This window comes from Ailuropoda melanoleuca, chromosome 12 (genome assembly GCF_002007445.2).
Source record: "Ailuropoda melanoleuca isolate Jingjing chromosome 12, ASM200744v2, whole genome shotgun sequence".
Lineage (NCBI taxonomy): Eukaryota > Metazoa > Chordata > Mammalia > Carnivora > Ursidae > Ailuropoda > Ailuropoda melanoleuca.
In genome coordinates this window covers 6,269,703-6,286,686 of record NC_048229.1, presented here as the reverse complement: position 1 = coordinate 6,286,686, position 16,984 = coordinate 6,269,703, and the positions used below count along the sequence as shown (strand labels likewise).

The 16,984-nt window shown below is 63.4% G+C and overlaps 1 protein-coding gene across 1 annotated transcript; it reads left to right on the top strand.

Moving 5' to 3' along the window:
- The first annotated feature begins 755 nt into the window (after nucleotides 1-755).
- HIP1R (huntingtin interacting protein 1 related) lies at nucleotides 756-16,358 on the top strand. The gene is made up of 32 exons (XM_034637946.1): nucleotides 756-857; nucleotides 2,392-2,584; nucleotides 3,143-3,285; nucleotides 3,540-3,596; nucleotides 4,804-4,884; nucleotides 5,282-5,358; nucleotides 5,599-5,660; nucleotides 7,440-7,580; nucleotides 8,270-8,327; nucleotides 8,423-8,498; nucleotides 8,661-8,801; nucleotides 8,919-8,980; nucleotides 9,056-9,128; nucleotides 9,208-9,391; nucleotides 9,475-9,563; nucleotides 9,655-9,771; nucleotides 9,841-9,942; nucleotides 10,227-10,421; nucleotides 11,209-11,356; nucleotides 11,507-11,593; nucleotides 11,950-12,057; nucleotides 12,196-12,332; nucleotides 12,560-12,670; nucleotides 13,010-13,068; nucleotides 13,303-13,333; nucleotides 13,417-13,479; nucleotides 13,858-13,958; nucleotides 14,080-14,185; nucleotides 14,308-14,431; nucleotides 14,515-14,576; nucleotides 14,668-14,874; nucleotides 15,106-16,358. Exons 1-32 carry the CDS (start codon nucleotides 756-758, stop codon nucleotides 15,151-15,153), a joined length of 3,345 nt encoding a protein of 1,114 aa, XP_034493837.1. The 3' UTR covers nucleotides 15,154-16,358.
- Nucleotides 16,359-16,984: the final 626 nt, after the last annotated feature.

The window sequence follows — 16,984 nt, the reverse complement described above, 5'->3', positions numbered from 1 at the left end:
CCCATTCCTTCAGGGCAAGTCTCTGCTTCTGCTCTCCAGCCAGGCCCCAGGAGGAGGAAGGGCCGGCCTCCAGGAGGGAGAGCAGTTAATAATGGAAGCCCCTTGCCGGGGTCTGCGCAGGACTCGGTCAGGAGAAGATCCCGCTTGGACTTCGGGTCCGTCTCTGCAGCCACGGCCTCCCCTTGGGCTCTGCTCCTGCCCGGAATCTTCCGGGTCAGGCTGGACCAGGTGGCAGTCATCAGAAGAGCCTGCTCAGGTGTCAGGGCAGCTGGGGGATGGAGTTACACACCCCCAGAGACAGGACTCCTGGCAGCTGCTTGTTGCTGGGGGAGGCACGGCCCCTCTGCCTGCCCCTCCCAGCTCTGTGCCTGCAGGGGAGGGCGGTGCCTGGAGCAGACTCACTGAGACACAGCGGAGTCCGCTAGACCTGGCTTGGAGCTGCACAGACAGGACACCTAACCTCTCTCTACCTCAGTTTTCTCATCAGGAAAGTGGGCTCGTGGCTACATCCTAGGGCTGTTGCTGGAGGTGTGTTGCCTGTGCCTGGCACGGGGTAACCACCCAGGAGATCGTCATTGTCACCACCACTGTCGTGGACGGAGTTCTGCCTGGGCGGGGCGTGGTTATTATGTGGGGCGGGGAGAAGTAAGGTCTGGGCTCGGCCGCTCTCCTAGCGGCTGCTCAGTGAGGCTTCTTGAACACAGGCGGGTGCTGAGGCCTCAGGGAGGCTGTGCTGGCAAAGGGTTGGCGAACAGATGGCCAAGGGAGCCTCCTGGGTCTGGCTCGCCGAGGCTTCGGCAGTAAGAGAAGCCAGAGCCTCTCTGGGTCTCTGTCCGGACGGCGGGGCCCGCTGTGGGGTATGCTGCAGCCGCAGTACTCCTGTATCCCCTCGAATGGGGTCACCGTGGGCTGGGTCGGGTTCTGAAGCTGCATGTCTGCTCAGAGAGGACTGTCTTCACTCCCGTGGGTCTACTTTCCTACTGACGGAGGAAGTCTCCCAGCCTTGCCAAGCAGGCCCAGAGTTCATTCACAGTAGACCTAGAGTCTGTGAGTGACATTGCCTCCTTGCTGGGCTGGGCGGTCACGCTGTATGGATGCCGGAGGCGGGTAGCACGGTGGCCTCCACGCTAAGAGGAAAGCAAGCATCAGGGCTGCCCCTTGGGGCTCNCCCTTCCCACTCCTGCCTGAGTCAGGCCACCAGACAAGTGCGTCCTGTTGACAAGGCACTGACCTGCAGGCTCAGGTCCTGGGCTGCAGGGTAGTAGCACAGGGCATCCCCAGCCCATTGAAGGTCCTAGCACGGCCTGGGGGCAAGCTGGCGTGGGCCCTGGTGAAGGACCCATGGGAGACAGGAGGGGACAGGAGTAAGGGCTGGGCTAGAGTTGTGTCTGCATTTGCCAAGGACCTGCCCATCCCTTCCACCAGCGGCCCGGGCAGCTTGCCTCCATCCACACACATTGATGTCCCAGCTCAGGGCCAGGCAGGTGCACAGAGGCCTGTCAGCTTGCGCACAGGTGGAGAAATAAGACACATCCACAGGTTAGCCCAGGGCCGGCTGCAGTTCTGGGGTGAGTAATGGCAGTAAGTGCAGGGGACCTCTGCTGAGGGAGCAGCCCCATCCAGGACACCACGACTGCACAGGCACCGAGCCGAGAGGGAGGAGACAGGACCCCAGCAGGTGGAGGTGGGTGAGGACCTCTGCCACGGAGGAGTTGGCTGCTTGCTCAGGGCCCAAGTGGTAGCAGTGAGTATGGTGGGTGGATCCCCCCACATCCCGCCACCCCCAGTAGGGCCGCCGTCACCATCTGCTTCAGGGAGGGTGGGTGCTGAGTCCCCACCCAGGAGAGAGGTGGCCTGCGTGGCAGACGGGCCACAGGACCGTGGGGGAGACCACAGGTTCTCCGTGGGGTGGGAGGGTGACCCGTGTCTTCATGGACTGTCACGATGGCTCAGGAGGGACAGGATGGAGGATGCCATATTGTTGGGACTGGCCGCTACCCTGGGGCCTAGGGGGGCCTCACCTCCCGGGGTGAGCTAAACACACGCAGGGGGCCTGTAGCCGCCAACCAGCTGCCGTCCTTACTTCCCAGCGCCCCGAAGGCTCCCAGTGGCTTTTTGGCATCGGCTGTTGGCTCCATTTGAGCTGCACATATCAAGTGAAAGAAAAGTCTTCACGGGCGCCTGGGTGGCTCAGTCAGCTAAGCGTCTGCCTTCAGCTCAGGTCATGATCCCAGGGTCCTGGGATCGAGCTCCGTGTTGGGCTCTCCCTCTGTCCCTCCCCCTGCTCGTGCTCATTTTTTTCGGGTTAGAGTTTCTTTTGATAAGTGAAATTGACTGGCCATTAGTATTAAATAAATTTTAAAAAAATCTTCAGAGTTCTGGTTTGCTTAGGTTGAGGGAATTGCCTTTTCCTCTGTATCTTTACACCTGCCCTTGAGTGGCTGGAAGAATGTGTCTGTGTGCCTTCTGGGGAAGTCCTCCTGGTGGGTCTCTGAACTCTGCCTCCTCTGTCCCTCCCAGGCCATCAGCATCAGCAAAGCCATCAACACCCAGGAGGCTCCCGTGAAGGAAAAGCATGCCCGGCGTATCCTTCCCTGCCCGTAGCTGCCCGTTGTCCCTCTGGGTCCCTGGGGGCGGGGAGGAGAGGAGAGTGTGAGGAGGACGTGGGTCTGCCCTGCATGGTCTCTGACCGTGGACTTGGTGGGAAGTGAGTTGGGGGTGCCGGGGGTGCTGCAGGTGGCCGGCCACCAGAGCTTCAGGTCTGCCCTGGTGGAGACTGAGGCCTGAGGAGGTGGCCTTGCTCTGCTCCTTTCAGATTCTGGAATCCCATCTGGGCGACCCCATTTATCATCTTAGGCTGTGGGGCCCGGTTAAATTCCTGAGGCTTGACCTTGCTTGTTTTCTTGACCTTGGCAGAAAACCGTAGCTTTGGGTGAACTCTGGCAGACATGGAGGGGGAGGGATGTTGGGAGAAGGTGCTGAGAGGCCGTGGGTGAGGGGCCAGCCTTCCCCTGCATCACTCAGCTGTACTTGCTGAGCCCCCTGGCCTTCCCCCTGCATCATCGAGCTGCACTCACAGGAGCCCCCCAGCCTTCCACACATTTGCGTCTCTGCCTCCTGCACTTGACCTTGACCCTGGTAGGCATCATTCTGGGCACTCACCATGAGAAGGGGGCCTTCACCTTCTGGTCCTACGCCATTGGTCTGCCACTTCCCAGTAGCTCCATCCTCAGCTGGAAGTTCTGCCACGTCCTGCACAAGGTGCTCCGAGACGGACACCCGAATGTGAGTAGCTGCTGTCCGCCAGTACTGAGCAGGGCAGCTCTCCTGGGCCCTCTGTCCGCTGCTGCCTGCACAAGCCGGCACCCCGGGGAGGCAGATCAGCGTCCCTTTGAAAGGAGAGGTGGTCCTCACTTGTGCCTGCCGCCCGCCCCTCCCCGCTCTCTGCATGCCAGCCAGCACGGGGAGTGCCGGTCGGGACCCTGCCCGTGCAGGGCTGGCGGCTTTATTCTTCTCCCTTGTCCCGCCTCTCACCGCAGGTGCTGCATGACTGCCAGCGCCATAGGAGCAACATTCGGGAGATCGGAGATCTGTGGGTAGGTGCGGGGAGCAAGCACGGTGGCCTGAGCACCTTGCCCAGGGTGCCGTCCAGGAAGTCCAGCCTCGGTCCTGCTCGGGGTTCTGTCCCCTGCATGTGGGGCCGAGCGAATGGGCGCTCCCCGCAGATGGGTGTCTGGTCCCTCCTTTCCCTCAGAGCAGAAGTTATGACGTTATCTGGGGCGACAGTGGGGGCAGTTGAGCGTCCGTAAGTGAAGTGTGGGCCTTGCTTTTAAGGCCTCGTAGGGGAGGCTTCACGTAACTAACGGGCCCTCCCGCTCCCGGGACTCACCAGCCCCGTGGTCCCCAGGGGTTGGGAAATGTGGTGACGCCCGAGTCTGGGTGTCCGATTGGCGGGTTACAGCCAGTGTGAGGGGTGCAGACGCCTCACCTCCCCCACTCCCCACCAGAAGACGGGCTGCTTTAGAATCTCAGGATTGGAAACTGGGTTCAAAAACTCCCCAGAAGATTCTTATCCACAGTGAAGCTTGAGAGCCCCAAGAGCTTGTATTCTCAATCGACTTCAAGACCCTCAGGGAACTTGGGGGTTGGGGGGAGGGCCTCTGGCCTTATTTGTCCTCTGGGAGAACTGCTGGGGCCTTGTGGGCTGGGCTGGGGGCAGGGTGGCCTCCGAGGACTGGCCAGAGGGAGGCCCGGGCCGGCCGCCAACGACCGTGTTCCATGATGTCCCTCGAAGTAAAGAAAACAGAGCCCGTGGTGCCGTTTGCAGACATGGGCCCAGCTGGTGTGACTGCAGGGGACACGGTGTGGGGAGGTGACGGGGAGGCAGCTGGAGGGGTGTGTACATGCCCCCGGCAGAATGTGCCTCCCTGGCTGCCACCAGCATTTTAATGAAGTGTCCCAGCTCAGAGCTGGCCTGCTGCCCTGGACAGAGAGCCCTCTTCTCAACAAGAGTTTGTTTGGCAAGGACTAGGCGTAAGATTTTAAAAAATTAAAGAGCTGGAGACAAAGAGGAGGGTTGGCGGAGGTCCTTTGGAGGGACGCGTTGGCCGCCTTTGGCGGGCGGAGCAGTCTTCGTGCGTGCGTGTCCGTCCATGTGGCGGGTGAAGGGAGGACACCCAGCTGGCGTCCTGCACCTTCCCGTGTCCACGTTCTCGCTTGCCCCAAAGCGTGTCCAGGTCCTGTAGGGTTTGTGGGCACGTTCCTGGGGCGGCAGACCCTCACTCTGGGCTCCTCCCTCCGCAGGGACATCTGCATGACCGCTACGGGCAGCTCGTGAATGTTTACACCAAACTCTTGCTGACCAAAATCTCCTTCCACCTCAAGGTAGTTTCCTCGGAGTTGTGGGGCTGGAGGGAGGGACCCTGGGCTTTCATCTCGGAGATGTCCTGGGAAGCAGGGCGGTGGGATCCCCTGTGTCCCGATCTTGACCTGAGGGGAAACATGGGGTGCCCAGGGCGCCTTAAGAGTCCGTGCACCTTGGGGCATTTCCCGCCTATGCTGGAGGTGGTCTCAGCCTTGCCCTTGGCTCTGGGCAATCTCCTGCCCTGGCTGGACATCCCCTCCTTCCTCTCCTGGTCTCCCCGGTCACCCACAGCCCCCCTCAGCCAGTGCCCAGGGAGGTGGGGAACTTTCCGGCCTCCTCTCCTGTCCTCAGAAGCCAGAAACAGCTCTGGGCTGGGCCAGCATGGGCCTCAGCTGAGTGGGGGTGTCCTCTTTGTAGCACCCCCAGTTTCCCGCGGGCCTGGAGGTGACAGATGAGGTGCTAGAGAAGACAGCTGGGACCGACGTCAACAACATGTGAGCCCTACACGGGTGGGCACTCCTCAGTGGCTGGGGGGTCCCTGCCTCCGGGAGCTGAGGCTGAATCCGAGGGCTGGGGTTTCTTTGGAATTGAGCGCCTTTGGCTGCAGGATGGCTGCCCTCTGCAGAGCCGCGTGGATGAGCTGTGCTCCCTCTTCCCACCGTGGGGGGGTGGAGGGGGTCTCATGGGGTGAATCCCCTGCTCCTCTGCTCAGCCCCCCGCCTTCCCCTTCGTAGCTTCCAGCTCACCGTGGAGATGTTTGATTACATGGATTGCGAGCTCAGGCTTTCTGAATCAGGTAAGCTAACCAAGGAGGGGGCCCAGCCCACCCGAGTCCAGTGTGATTCCTCAGGGCCCACAGCCAGATGAGAAGTTAGCCCCACCAGCTGACCACACCCCTGGGTGTCCGTGCCCCTGCCAGCATGGGTAACGGGGCCCCCAGGAGCCCCTAAGACATGGGGAGAGGCAGTCACTGCCCCTGCAGAGTGCCAGGCCCGATGGGTATATTCAGGACATGGTGTCGCCTCAGGTTCCTGAGCTGGGCTCCTCCTGGCCTTGGGCATCTGCAGAGCTCCCCCGGAAGAGAGCCGGTTTGGGTCTTCTTGCCTGTTTCCTGCTGTAAAAGGCCAGTGAGTCATGTCGGACTTCCCAGCCCAGGGACCTGGCCACTGCTGGACAGGAAATCTCAGGGGGCTCCCCTTCTCAGGGCTGCAGGGGCGGCAGCTTTAGGACGGCCTGTTGGGTGACTCAGGGCTCTCTGTAGGAGAAGGAGTAGCAAATGCCTTTTAAGGGAAAATCGGGACTTAGAGGTGGGTCTGGACTCAGAGCTGCACCCAGGGGAGCCCCGGTCCCACCGGGGAGCATGGCTGCCAGCCCGTGACTGGCAGAGATGAGCCGTGCCTCTCACGGCCGTCCCCATGAGGGAAGGTAGAGAAAACCCCCACCCCTGGGGACACTGACATCTCGGTGAAACACAAAGGAGAGGCACCCTAGTAGTCCACAGGCTGGCATCTCCCCAGGGAAAGGGTGCCAGGGCATTCCCTGCCATGCCGTTTTAACAGGGAACCATCCCGAATGCCCCTCAGTGGAGAAATGGATGGCTTTGCCTTGTATAAAACCCAAAATATACGTGTTTCCTTTTTTACGGGAACACGTACTTGATGCGACACGTTAAGGTTTAGAAAGGTGAAGGACTGTCCTTAGCTGGTTTTCCTCCTCAGCCCTTCCCTCCCGGGCATTCTTGTGTCACTGTGGAGGTTTGCAAATGGTCCCACCCTAGGCCAGGCGAGCGTAGGACCCCAGGACTTGGGGCCCGGCGTTCTGAACGGTGTCCTGCCATCTGTGGTGTGTGTGGGCCACCGTGGCGTGTGGTCTGCCCATTGTCGTTTCTCTCTCTGCACCAGCGAAGGGCCCGAACACGGTGGGGACAGCCTCATGTTTGTCCCTTTCCCTCCCACTCAGCCGATGTGATGAAAGGCTTGATTGTCTGGGACGGGGTATTGACCCCGAGTGCAAGTGAGGTTTGGGGGTCACTTGGGGTTTGCAGAACTGAGTCCTGAGCTGGCTGCCCTGTGGCTGACCGCTCTCTCCACAGCCGTAAGATGGGGCACTTGGCTGCACAGCCTTGAGCCCCCTTCTTTCCCTGAGTCTTAGGGTGAGCTTGAGGCCCATGGGTACGTGACCCTCTGAGTCCCCCTGTCCCCCAAGCCCCTCGGCTGGGGCGCACTGCGTGGATGCTTTCGGAAATGCTGGCCATGCCGAACTGTGTTGTACTTGCCGGACCCTGCTGTCGCCGTAGTTGGTGGGGGCTCTGGGGCTCCATCTGGGGCAGCCACAACACCGGGGGCTCCTGTCCTAGCAGTTAAGAGCGTGTTGGTGTCCAAGGACCCGGGGCAGAGTCGTCCTGCCCGGCTGGGACTGGCACGGCAGGGACCCCAGCCGCGCCTCCCGGCGTGGTTCTGACGATGCCCCGAGAGGGGGGTGTGGAGCCCGCACCCCGCCGCCATTCTCACCGTGGCTGTCCCCGAGGCCGCGCGACTCCCCACGCGCACGCTCCTCCCTCCACCTCTGTTGGCAGTTTTCCGGCAGCTCAACACGGCCATTGCTGTGTCCCAGATGTCCTCGGGCCAGTGCCGCCTGGCACCCCTCATCCAGGTCATTCAGGACTGCAGCCACCTCTACCACTACACCGTGAAGCTCATGTTCAAGCTGCACGCCTGTAAGCCCCCCCCACCCCTGCCCCCCGCCCCCCGCGGTTCAGCCAGAGCCACAGGGGCTGCTTTCGGGCGGCTTATGTCGCCAGACATTTACTGCAGCAGAGAAGAAAATCGAGCACGTTAGAAATACTGAGTAGTTAGATGCAGCCATAGTAAATTCATTACCCATGAACAGAACAGCATAGTTGTGATGGAAAATCGCTGTTCTCCAGCACAGAGAATTAGCGGGAAGAGAGACGTAGGTTTTCGTGTTTGCGCTTCTCCGAAAGGCCCGGCCTCGGAGGCGGCCGCGGGCATCTGTGCAGCAGGTCCGAAGGGGCCCATGTCCCTCCGTGTTCACAAGGGGTTTGGCCCTGGTGGACCCTCTGAGGCGGCCTCGGTCCCCACATCCCACTCAGAACCGCTGGCCGGGGGTGTGTGAACCTCTCCGCCCAGGATTGAGTGCAGAAGCGACGTTGCGGCCCGTCCACAGGCAAGCCCGGGTTAGGTTTGTGGTGGTCAGGACGCCGGCTTTCACGTGCCCCTTCCCTCTCGCTCAAAGTGGAGAGCTGAACCCCTACAGGGGCCTCCCCTCATTCTCCTGACAGTTTCTAGAAGGTGGCAAAACAGGGTGGGCACGGGAAGGAGGGATGTTAAGTCTGCCACAGAGCAGATGGCAGAGAGGAAGTGCCGTCAAACCCCCCGTCCTCAGGTCTCCCGGCGGACACCCTGCAAGGCCACAGGGACCGGTTCCACGAGCAGTTTCACAGGTACGGTCCGGGCACGGAGGATGCTCTGGGGCCTCGTGAGCCGGGGCTGCCTGGCTGGGCTGGCTCCCCCATGACCTCCCCTCCTCTGCCCGCAGCCTCAGAAACTTCTTCCGCAGAGCCTCGGACATGCTTTACTTCAAGCGGCTCATCCAGATCCCCCGGCTGCCCGAGGTACCGTCGTCCCTCTAGGCTGCAGCCTTGTTACCTCTCTGGGCACTTGGAGGACCCTGGGTACCTGGGGGGGGGGCCCTACTGAGCTCTGGGGACAACTGAGGGGGGCTTCCTCCAGGTGCCACAAGCAGCTCCTGCACATGGTCCCCCCAAACCCCCCAGGGACCTCCCAACTTCTTGCGGGCCTCGGCACTGGCTGAACACATCAAGCCGGTGGTGGTGATCCCTGAGGAGGCCCCCGAGGATGAGGAGCCGGAGAATCTCATTGAGATCAGCACGGGGCCCCCGGCTGGGGAGCCAGCGGTGAGGTCCTCCCCTTCCCTTCGGGTGTCGGGCAACTGGGCCTCCTCCTGCCCCCACCCTCCCCTGGCCTGGAGCGCCCCGGCGGGGTGGCAGTGGGTCTCTGTGTGTGTGTGGCAGGTGGTGGCTGACCTCTTCGAGCAGACGTTTGGACCCCCCAATGGCTCCTTGAAGGATGATAGGTGAGGGCCCGGGTGCTGCCTACGGTGGGGGCTGGGCGGTGGTCAGGACCGAACTCAAAGGCCGTATGTCCCCAGGGACATGCAGATCGAGACCCAGAAGAGAGAGGTGGAGACGCTCCGTGCAGAGCTGGAGAAGATCAGGCTGGAGGTGAGGGTGCGGGGCCGGCTGTGTGGCCCAGCCCCCCAGGCAGGCGGGGCCCCCATGATGCCGTCCCTCTGCTGTGCAGGCCCAGCGCTACGTGTCGCAGCTGAAGGGCCAGGTGAACACGCTGGAGGCCGAGCTCGAGGAGCAGCGGAAGCAGAAGCAGAAGGCGCTGGTGGACAACGAGCAGCTCCGCCACGAGCTGGCCCAGCTGCAGGCCGCCCAGCAGGAAGGCGAGCGCAACCAGGGCCTGCGCGAGGAGGCCGAGAGTGCGTGAGCGGTGCCCGGCGGGCGGGGGGTGGCCAGTGGGAGCGGGGCGGCTGGGGACTAGCGCCTCTGCTGTCCCCTGCAGAGAAGGCCAGCACCATCGAGGCGCGCTACCACAAGCTCAAGGAGAAGCACAGCGAGCTCATCGGCACGCACGCCGAGCTGCTCAGGAAGGTAGGTGGGGGCGCGGGCCAGGCCGGTCACGGTCAGGGCTGCGTGCGGCCCCGGCACTGCTGGAACAGGAGTGTGTCCCCTGCCCGTGCAGAATGCGGACACCGCCAAGCAGCTGACAGTGACGCAGCAGAGCCAGGAGGAGGTGGCGCGGGTGAAGGAGCAGCTGGCCTTCCAGATGGAGCAAGTGAAGCGCGAGTCAGAGATGAAGGTGCGTCCGTGGGTGCCTGGGGCCCCGCCCCCTTACCCCCGCCCCCCGTGACACGCTGTCCTGTCCCAGCTGGAGGAGCAGAGTGACCTGCTGGAGAAGCTCAGGAAGGAGCTGGAGGCCAAGGCTGGAGAGCTGGTGCGCGCGCAGGAGGCCCTGAGCCGCACGGAGCAGGTGCGGCGGCTGCTGGTGGGGTGGCCTCACGGGAGCCAGCGGGACGGGGGTTAGGGTCCTCCTTCCCGTGAGGGGGGCCCTGTCCAGATGCCACGAGGCTGGTTCAGAGGGGCCCTTGGCAGTCATGGGGTGCAGCTCTGACCCACCACAGGCGGGGGGGATGCAGGAGACCGACCCTGGGCGTCAGAAAGTTCTCCGTCCGCGGGGAGAACGAGAATGTGGCTCTCGGGCATGGTCTGCGGGTGAGGCCCCCTGAAGCCCTGCTCATGTGCGGGTGTTCGCAGAGCGGCTCGCAGCTGAGCTCGAGGCTGGACACGCTGAGCGCGGAGAAGGCCGTGCTAAGCAGCGCCGTGCAGCAGCGGGAGGCCGAGCTCCTGGCGGCCCAGGGCCTCGTGCGGGAGAAGGACGCGGCGCTGAGCCTCGAGCAGCAGCGCAGCTCCCAGGAGACGGCTGAGCTGCGGGGGCAGCTGGCGGACAAGGTAATGGCTCCTGCCAGGAACAGCTGGGCTGAGACCCCTCACATGCCCCTAGCCGGCCCACCCAGCGGGGGAGGGGGTGGGTCTGTGTGGCCACACGGTTGTGCGTCCACCCCGTACTTCCAGAACGCTCTGAAAGGAAACTCCTTACCCTTAAGCAGTTAATCCCCACCCGCCTCTGGCCTGCCCTCCCTGCCCCGTCTCTGGAATGACCCATTCCGGACACTGCACGTAGATGGGCCTGAGTGGTGTTAGCGAGGTTCGTCCACATGTCACGGCGCAGTCATACCCACCGCGTGGACAGACCGCATTCTGTCCGTCATCCATTGACGTGTATTTGGCTTGTTTCTGCATTTTGGCTGCGGGTGATGCCGCCAGGAACCGAGCGGCTGCGCTGTTTTCCCTTCCCGCCGGGAGTATGTGCAGTTTTCGGTTTCTCGGCACGTGTCGCTGTCTGTGGTTTTAATTTTAGCCACCCCGGGGGGTGTGCAGTGGCGGCTCATGGTGGTTTTGTCTTGCGTCTCCCTAAGGCTTAACGATGTTGAATATCTTCTGTGTTTGTTACCTTTTGTGTCTCTTGGGAGAAAGGTTTGTTCAGATCCTTTGCCTACTTTTTAACTGGGGTGTCTGTCTATTGCTGAGCTGTCCGTCCACTCCCAAAGGAGCGGCCCAGGCCCTGGGGCGGAGCGGCGGCTCTCCTCGGGCCTCCCTGCCCAGTGCGGGTCGCAGCCGGTGACCAGGCGGGGGCAGGGTCTCTAAGCTGCCTGTCCGCTCTCCCCTCTCACACCAGGAGTCTCAGGAGCGCGAGCTGCGGCAGAGGCTCCTGGACGAGCAGTTCGCGGTGCTGCGGGGCACTGCGGCCGAGGCCGAGCGCATCCTGCAGGACGCCGTGGCCAAGCTCGACGACCCCCTGCACCTGCGCTGCACCAGCTCCCCAGGTGAGGCTGCGGTGTGGGCATGTGGGCCATTTGGGCCTTTCCTTTCCTCCCTGGCCTGGTAGGGTGCTTGGCCCACCCTGAGAGAGGGGGCGGCAGGGCGACAGGGCCCCAGGAAGGCTCCGCCCCTCACCGCTTCTCCCCTGCTTGCAGACTACCTGGTGAGCAGGGCCCAGGCCGCCCTGGATGCCGTGAGTGCCCTGGAGAAGGGTCACGCCCAGTACCTGGTCTCCAGGTCAGGTAAGTGTGGCGGCAGGGGGGACAGAGGCAGGCAGGGCAGAGGCCACCGGCCCGGGGTGCCCCGTCTGCTGGCCGTGGCTGCCCTCTGCCACTGGGGTTTCCTAGAGCTGTGACCCCCGCCACACCCACCAGGAGCCCAGTCCTGCCTGCTCTGTGAGCCTGGGGTCACTCAGACGTGGCTGCCGTCTAGCTGCTTGATCTTGGCTCCTCTAAGCCTGCCTCTTCTCACCCATCAGCAGGGGCCTGGGTGCCCGTTGGGCTTTGGGTCAGAAGACCCGAGCAGCCCACTGTAGGCCCCCGTTCAGGCCTTGCTCCGTAGCAGTGGCGTTAGGGTTCTGTTGCTCTTTCCCACACAGACGCGTCTGCGCTGGTGGCAGCCCTGACACAGTTCTCCTACCTGGCTGCGGACACCATTGTCAACGGCAGTGCCACCTCCCACCTGGCCCCGACCGACCCTGCGGACCGTAAGTGGGCCTCAGGCTTGACTCACACACAGCGCCCATGGTGGACCCAGGGTCACGGGTCCTGGCGTCAGACCCACGGTGGGGGGGCTGCTTTCGGGGCTCCCCCAGGCCAGCCCGCTGACGGACCTCTCTCTCCAGGCCTGATCGACACCTGCAGGGAGTGTGGGGCCCGCGCTCTGGAGCTCATGGGGCAGCTGCAGGAGCAGGGGACTGTGCACCAGGCCCAGCCCGGCCTGGTGCAGGTCCCCCTGCAGGGCATTCTGCAGCTGGGCCAGGTGGGCACTGAGTGTGGACTGGGGTCCAGAGGGGTGACGACACCGGGCTGAGGCTCAGGTCCCCAGTTTCTCCGCACCTCCCTTTCGTTTGGGCCGAACCAGTGCCCGTGTGCAGAGGACACAGGGTGGGGACAGCGCCCCCACCACCCGGCCTGCGGCTGCCCCAGCCTCTCCCAGACTCCTATGGGGTGTCCGCCCCTCTGACTCCTCCGTGCCCTCTTCTCCAGGAGCTGAAGCCCAAGAGCCTGGATGTGCGTCAGGAGGAGCTTGGGGCCATGGTGGACAAGGAGATGGCGGCCACGTCCGCAGCCATTGAAGACGCTGTGCAGAGGATTGAGGTGACGCCTGGGTGCAGGGGCTCGTCCAGGCTCTGCAGGAGCCGTAGGGGCTGGGCTTAAATGTAGGCGCTGTCCGCCTCTGCGCCCTCACTCCTGTGCAGGGGCAGACGGCCTTTGCAGCTCCCGGCTGGGAGGGTGGGAGGTGGCCCTGGCTTTTCTGCCCCGAGCCGCACCCTGCCCCCCACCCCATACCCCCTGGTCTGTCTCCCTCCAGCCTCCTCCCCTTGCCCCCTCCCTGGCTCAGTGGCTGTTTTGGGGGAGGGGGCTGGTCCAGCACTGCATCCCCCTGCCTCCCGCACTGCCCTCCTCCTAGCCTGCTCACAGTTGTCATTGGTGTAGGACATGATGAACCAGGCCCGCCATGCCAGCTCTGGGGTGAAGCTGGAGGTGAATGAAAGGTGAGCCCCACTCATGCCCTCCCCGCCCCCCAGGTTCCAGGATGTGCTGTCCTGCCTGCTTAGCTCTCCAGAAGGACCTGGGACCAAGCAGGCACCCTCACCCCTGCCTTCTGTGGGCCCACCCTGCTGAGCACCCATGTCAGGCCCCGTCCTTGTTACCAGAGGTCACAGTCCCTGGGGCCACACTGAACATTCTTTTCTCTCTTTTCTACCCCTCCCATCTGCTCCCCTCAGGATCCTCAATTCCTGCACAGACCTGATGAAGGTGAGTGGCTGGCCAGGACCCCAGGCCCCACTGTGTTCCTGGGAAAGCCATCCCAAGAATGACCTGTGTTCTGGTCTTGGCAGGCCATCCGGCTCTTGGTAACAACATCCACCAGCCTGCAGAAGGAAATTGTGGAGAGCGGCAGGGTGAGTGGGGCCACCCACTGGTCTGACCGGGCGTCCCTGGCTGGACCAGGTGGGACCCGGCCCTGTCAGGCACACCCACGGCCAGCGACAGCCAGATTCCTGAAAGGGGCGTGACCTCCGGGGCCTCTTCATCCCAGACCACAACCCCCTTGGCTTTGGCAGACCTCAGGGCTCCTGTGGGCAGGAGCTACCTGACCTGTGCAGTGACGAGACCCTCCCTTCTCAGAATGCACACAGCATGCCCAGGATTCACACCTGCAGCCCCGCCCCCAGATGTCCCCTTGTGGCAGAGGTGAAGGCAGAAGGGCCCCATGGGGATCGTTGCCACCGGTGACCTCACTGACTGGTTCCCCCGCCCTGCCCTCCTCTTGCCACTAGGGGGCAGCCACGCAGCAGGAGTTTTACGCCAAGAACTCGAGGTGGACCGAAGGCCTCATCTCCGCCTCCAAGGCCGTGGGCTGGGGAGCCACGCAGCTGGTGTATGTCGCCCCAGGTGGGGGGCAGCAGGGCATGTGGTGCTCGGGGTCTGGGGAGGGAGTGTGGCCGTGGCCTGGTGTCCACAGGGTTGGAGACCCAGGCCCCGCCCGGCTCTGTCTGCAGGGAGTCGGCGGACAGGGTGGTGCTGCACACCGGCAAGTACGAGGAGCTCATCGTCTGCTCCCACGAGATCGCGGCCAGCACGGCCCAGCTCGTGGCAGCCTCCAAGGTGAGGCCTGGGGCACGGCGGCCTCTTGCCTCAGCCTCAACTCGGCTGTGACTGGTGTGTCCCCGTGGGCAGGAAGCCCACGTGCGGGGGGCTGAGCCTGACCTGCCCCCACCCTCCCCCAGGTGAAGGCGGACAAGCACAGCCCCCACCTGAGCCGCCTGCAGGAGTGCTCCCGCACCGTCAATGAGATGGCCGCCAGCGTGGTGGCCTCCACCAAGTCGGGCCAGGAGCAGATCGAAGAAAGAGGTGAGTGTGGGCCCTGCTGGCAGCTGGGGCGGGGGCAGGCGCACAGACGTTCACCCCCCACCCCTGCCCCGCTCTGGCCACAGACACCATGGACTTCTCGGGCCTGTCCCTCATCAAGCTGAAGAAGCAGGAGATGGAGACGCAGGTGAGCGCCTGCTCGTGTTCGGGGGCTGAGCCGTGGGCGGGTGGGCGGCACAGGTCATGAGGCCACCCTGAGCGGGCATGCGGGGCTGCAGGTCCGTGTCCTGGAGCTGGAGAAGACGCTGGAGGCCGAGCGCATGCGGCTGGGGGAACTGCGGAAGCAGCACTACGTGCTGGCCGGGGCCGTGGGGACACCCAGCGAGGAGGATCCCGGCCAACCCAGTGCTGCCGCCCGCGGCGGGGCCTCCAAGAAGCCACCCCTGGCCCAGAAGCCCAGTGTGGCCCCCCGGCAGGACCACCAGGTGCCCGGCGTCAACACTGGGGCAGGGAAGGGCCCGGGGCCTTGGGAAAGTTGGGAACCCCTGACTGGCAGGAGCAGAAATGCTGCCCCAGCAACATGGGGAGGATTGTGGGCAAAGGGAGAAGGGAGGCAGGGAGGCTGGCTTAAGGGAAAGATGCAGGGGACCAAGGGGAGGTAGGGTGTCTGGGAGCCTAGCCATGTCCACTGAACCCCTTGCCTTTGCCTCCTGCAGCTCGACAAAAAGGATGGCGTCTACCCGGCTCAACTCTTGAACTACTAGACTCCTTGAAGGATCCGGTGGGGAGGCTAGTGGACAGGCCTGGGCCTTGTGTGGCTGTCCCAGCTTGGGTCAGCAGCCTCCAAGGGGTGACCCCTGTCCCACAGCCAGGTTCAGTGTCCCCACAGGGCTGAACCCAAAGGATGCGAGATCAGGGCGGTTCTCCTGGACGTGAGTTGATCTGCAGTGGGCACTCATGAGAGATCAGAACCTAGCAGGCCTGAGCCACGGGTCTTCAGGAAATACATGGAACATTTGTAATCTTCTGAGTTAGAGCTTTCCTTCATGAGTTTGGGTTCACCCTGGGAAACAGGCCCCCTGGAGAGGGTTTTGGGCAGGACCTCCCCTGCCTTTTGAACTCAAGGTCTGAGATAATAACGAACACCCAGTCCTTGCTGGCTGCTGGGCACAGAGGCAAGAGGTCACCTATTTGTAGCCTTCTTGGGGCAGTGATTCCGTGGGGACAGACCCAGGATAGTCTTAGGCAAAGCAGACCGCTCTGGAGCAGGCTCAGGGTACTGCCCGTGCTCCTTGGGCCTCCCCGAGGCATCGGTGATGGGAGCACAGAGAACATGCCCTGTGTCTGGGGGCGGCAGGCCGGGCACTGGTGCACACAGGACAGACGCAGCGGCAAGAGCCCCCAGCTGGGGGGCACAGGTGCTGTGCTGCGGTCACTCCTGAAGTCTCTTCTCCCAGCTGTGGTGACCCTGTTTCCTGGTTTTCGTGCCCCTGCTCGCTGCTTCTGCCCCAGAGGGCCCGTTCTGCGTGTTCCCCATTGTCCAGCCCCTCCCTGCCTCCACCCTCCCCTTGCTCAGTCCAGCCCACCTTCCGGAAGGCCTCCCCAGCTTAGCCATCAAAAGCCCGGGAACTAGGACGCCTGCCTGCCATCCTCCAGGCCGAGGGCGCCTCATGCCCCCCAGAAGGGGGCCCACCCGGCAGCCCAGTGGCAGCCCCGCTCCACCCTTGGCCTGCCGGCCCCACTTGGAAGAGCATTTGCAAGAACACGTGTTCCTTAAGCTCCCACCCCAACTCTAGGGAGGGGTTGTGAGCAAAAGACTAGTAGCTTGGGCCCCTTGAACGTCGCTGCCCCACGACGGCCCGGTACCGGCCACAGTCCGGAGAAGAGCACGAGGACCAGCCCCTCTGCTTTGCCTGTAGTACTTCCTTGTTGAAGAGTCAGATTGGCAATAAAACGCACTTGGACTGTTGTCACTGCCCTCCGGCGAGGGGCCGCGCCTGGGCTGTTCATTTCTCTGGGACGTGCGACACAGGGTAGGGGACCACTGAGCTTCTGCAGGGCACAGCGCTTGGAACCACGGAAGAGCTGGCTAGAGTGGCTTCTGGTTGTGCCAGGAAATGCCCTGGCCTGTATCCTGGGAGGTTTGGGACTTGAAGCCCTGGGACAGACGCTGGTGTGGTGAGTCGTGGCTCGGGGTTTCCTGCCCTGGCCTCCACACTCTGCCCAAGCCCCCCCCCTGGGCTATTGTCCCCGCTCCCCCAGCCCACTCAGAAACCATGCTGCTTTGGGAAGGGGAGGAGTGACCAGGGAGCCCCTGCAGTTAATAATGGCCCCTGGCTGGGCTCGGTGGTGGTGACCCTGACTCCTCGCTGGTCGGGACTTGACTGGCATGGCCACGGCCACAGCCTTCCCCCCGAGAACCTGACCGGCCTCTGGGTTCCCAAGAGCACAGCTGGCTGTGCAGGCCCCCGCTTTCCCTGAGGGTGCAGGCAGCTCCCGGCCATGCAGGCTTGCCTTGGCGTGCTGCCCACAGAGCGTGCGCCCCCTTCCCCTGCAGGTCACCAGCATTTGTGGAACAGACACCGTGCAGGTCAG

Coding starts and splice junctions, on each gene's coding strand:
- HIP1R (XM_034637946.1), top strand. CDS start 756: ATGGCCAAGGGAGCCTCCTGGGTCTGGCTCGCCGAGGCTTCGGCAGTA. Junction 5,359..5,598: donor GGGACCGACGTCAACAACAT/GTGAGCCCTACA, acceptor TCCCCTTCGTAG/CTTCCAGCTCACCGTGGAGA. Junction 13,334..13,416: donor CCTGCACAGACCTGATGAAG/GTGAGTGGCTGG, acceptor TGGTCTTGGCAG/GCCATCCGGCTCTTGGTAAC.